This window comes from Amyelois transitella, chromosome 12 (genome assembly GCF_032362555.1).
Source record: "Amyelois transitella isolate CPQ chromosome 12, ilAmyTran1.1, whole genome shotgun sequence".
Classification (NCBI taxonomy): domain Eukaryota; kingdom Metazoa; phylum Arthropoda; class Insecta; order Lepidoptera; family Pyralidae; genus Amyelois; species Amyelois transitella.
Window position 1 is genome coordinate 9,587,694 of NC_083515.1, and position 3,888 is coordinate 9,591,581.

At 36.7% G+C, this 3,888-nt stretch overlaps 1 protein-coding gene across 1 annotated transcript; it reads left to right on the plus strand.

The window, feature by feature from the left end:
* Nucleotides 1–54: 54 nt before the first annotated feature.
* Nucleotides 55–2,083, plus strand: LOC106141778 (B9 domain-containing protein 1). Its single transcript, XM_060947093.1, has 3 exons — nt 55–304; nt 797–1,024; nt 1,874–2,083. Exons 1-3 carry the CDS (start codon nt 55–57, stop codon nt 1,987–1,989), a joined length of 594 nt encoding a protein of 197 aa, XP_060803076.1. The 3' UTR covers nt 1,990–2,083.
* The last annotated feature ends 1,805 nt before the right edge of the window (nt 2,084–3,888 follow it).

A 3,888-nucleotide genomic window follows, 5' to 3' on the forward strand; every position in this document is an offset into this window, starting at 1 on the left:
GTTTTCAGTTTGTCAATACAGAAGCTAATTCGCGTGGAAAAATACCGAATAAGTATGAAAGGCACTAATATAACCAAATTTCTTGTGTCTTTTAGTGGTCAGATAGAATATGTAGTTTTCCCTGCAGGTGTATTTGATGACCACTTATACATTCAGTACGAAATAGTATGGGGTCCTGATTGGGAGCCCGTCACGGGGCTCACCACGGGAACCAGTCAAATGGCTGCCCCTGGAAGTGATCCAGAAAAAGTAGTTTTTAATATGCCTTTGGAAATAGTTTTTGGAAGCACCAACATATTTGGGTGTAAGTATGTGTTAATTTTCTATGGAAAGATGTAGTCTTTGCCTAACTCCGAAAAAGAGCCGTAGTCTTTATGTACCTATGTAAGCATGAGGTACATACATGGTTAAATAAATATAGTTACACTGGGTGTTATAGACAAATATAGTCACGTCGATATCTCTTGCGGGGTAGACAGGGCCAATAGTCTTGAAAAGACTGATAAGTAGGCCACTTTCAGCTTTTTCGCTTGATGATAGAGTTGAGATTCAAATAGTGTCCCTATTTACCTAGCCCATCGCATAAAAGAAGAATCCAAAGTTTATAAGTCTATCCCTGAGTCGCCTTTTACGACATCCATGGGAAAAGCTAAGGAGTGGTCCTATCCTTTTTTTCCAGGAATCTTAATTATTTAAATTTAATAATAATTATTAAATTTATAAGCGATGTTTAAGTTTCAATAATTATTGAAACCTAAACATCGCTCTAAACAAAAATATAAAATCTTATTAACAGGGCCGCAAATAATCATAACAGTAAGGGCACAAAACCCATTAAGTGGGGACTCTTTGCGGGGGTATGCGGTTGTGTTGATGCCACCATCATCAGGGCCGAGGACTGTGACAGCTCCGTTGGTCAGGCCGCTGGCAGCCACGCTGTTTGGTGAGTGGCTGGCGTGGCTCACCGGTCGGAATCCTGAACTGGCTGACCCGAAAATGCTTGCAAGTGGAAAGGAAAATTATTGTAAGTCATTGTTTAATGAAAACCTTAAATGAAATAGCTTCACCTATGCAGGGGTACTATGATGTTATAGACAGACACACTCACGGCTCACGGCACAATAATTTATTTGACGTCAACCAATGTTGTGAAACCAATAGATTTGACAATTATTTAGCGATATGAAGTGTCCTATAATAATGAATAAACATTTTGAATTTGAATTTGTCCGGTATAAACATCAATATATATACGGGACAGGTTACTTAGATTGAGGTCGAGACTTGTGTAGCCTCGCAGTAAGTTCGAGACTTGTGTTACGAGATACTAACTCAACGATACAATACATACATACATACATATGGTCACGTCTATATCCCTTGCGGGGTAGACAGAGCCAACAGTCTTGAAAAGACTGAATGGCCACGTTCAGCTATTTGGCTTAATGATAGAATTGAGATTCAAATAGTGACAGGTTGCTAGCCCATCGCCTAGAAAAGAATCCCAACTTTGTAAGCCTATCCCTTAGTCGCCTTTTACGACATCCATTGGAAAGAGGTGGAGTGGTCCTATTCTTTTTTGTATTGGTGCCGGGAACCACACGGCAACGATACAATATTTTCTTATAAATACTTATATAGATAAACATCCAAGACACAGCTCAATCAGAATTTCTCATCATGTCCGGGATTCGAACCCGGGACCTCCGGTGTCACAGACAAGCGCACTTCCGCTGAGCCAGAGAGGCCGTCAATTATATATCTAGATAGATAGATATATAATCTAGATAGATATATAATTGACGAAGAAGAAGATTCTTCTTCTATATTTATTTTTTATATATCTATATATATTTGATTTTTGTTCTTACAGTGTTACGAACAGAATCGTACGGCAGCATCACTGCCAACCTGTCCATGGTCTCCAAGGATCTTAGGAAACTAGGCTACGACAACCAGGCGCCTCACAGAAGTGACGTCACAACGTGACACTAGGCAACTGACGTTATTTTTTTTTTGCATTAGTAGCTACACGTCAAATTGGTTTTTGTTCATTTTCGCTTTGGACGGAATTGGGATTCAAATAGAGACTGGTTACTAACCCATCGCCTACAAAAGGAATCCCAAGTTTCCCTTAGTCTACCTAACCTTTCCCTTAGTCGCCTTTTACAACGATATGGAGTGGTCCTGGTGGTAGTTTATTCAAAAGTGCCAAGAAGTACACGACACTCTCATCACATCACAATTTCACATTTGAAAAATACGAGTACACTATATATAAGCCCACTTACATTATAAATCGCGATGACTAGTGACAATTACCAGTTGCTAAAATAATGAGTAACTTTTTATAATAAACGTGTTGTACAATATGATCTAAGATGTTTTCTTTATAATCTATAATTATAATACCAAAATATTTTGAAATCTTACATACATACATATGATCACGTCTAGGTATATCCCTTGTGGGGTAGACAGAGCCAACAGTCTTGAAAAGACTGATAGGCCACGCTCAGCTATTCGGCTTAATCATAGAATTGAGATTCAAGTAGTGACAGGTTGCTAGCCCATCGCCTAAAAAAGATCCCAAGTTTGTACGCCTATCCCTTAGTCGCTTTTTACGACATCCATGGGAAAGAGATGGAGTGGTCCTATTCTTTGTTGTATTGATGCCGGGAACAACACGGCACCCGTTTTCATACCCCTTAATATTAAGGGTTGTCCAGCCTTAACATTTCTTTTTAACTAGAAATTAATTAAAATATATTTATAAGGCAAAACAACGTTTGCCGGGACAGCTAGTAGGTATTGTATAAAATACATATATTATCCACGGGAGAGAAGACCGGGTAAAAAGTGGTTTTTATTTTCTTAATAAAGCGATGACATGACGAATTCTTTATCAACGTTTTGTAATTTTAATTATGATAAGAAACATTAGGTAAACTCAATACTATATTTATCTAATGATTGATAGCTGGGAACGTGGCAAGTGGAAAGATGTTGTCTCCGTGTTCTCTATCTTATCGGCTAGAAAGAGAAATAAAAAATTGTTTTAAATTTTGTCCAATAATTTATGTTGAATGAAAATAACTAACTATATAGTGTTAACTAATTTAAAACGTCACGTCTATGGCCACGATTAGCTGTTTGGCTTAATGAAAGAATTAAGATTTAAATAGTGACAGGTTGTTAGCCTATCGCCTAAAAAAATCGCAAGTTTATAAGCCTATCCCTTTACATCATTATTTAAAAAACGCGTAACATTTTAAGTTTTTCTGTATCTGTTAGGTTTTTTGTGTAGCCTAAGGTCATCAAAATTGGTCCTAAACTTTTTAAGTTTATTGGTTTAGACAAAAAAATCTAAAGTACATACAAAGTTTTTTTTTATAATATTAGGTAGTATAGTGGAGTATGAATGGAAAACTAACAAATGCGCATCCTGTGATTAGATTGCAGTTATCGCTACAGGAAGGACTGGATAAAATTGTTAATTTATAATGGAATTTATATAATGAATAATGAACAAGGTATCTATCTATACAACGCGCATGCCCCGTGACAAACAAGATTTTTGTCTTTATTTAATTTATTTTGTTTCAATTTCAGTGAAACTATCGTACAAGCCAGCTAATTGTGGTATATTTTATGTATATTGGTATTAAAATAAGTACAGAAGTTATATCAAAGTACCTACTTTGAATGTTTATCGATGATCTCACCAACTTTCGGATAACACAAGAAAATCTGCATATCCAGGCAGTAAAAAGGCATTTTGAGCTGAAGTGTATCGCCTTAGACCTCATCATAACATCAGGCGGTGACCATGATGATAATTGTAGTTAATAGGTGCTGATTGACTTGTTCGAATCAAATTATAAACGA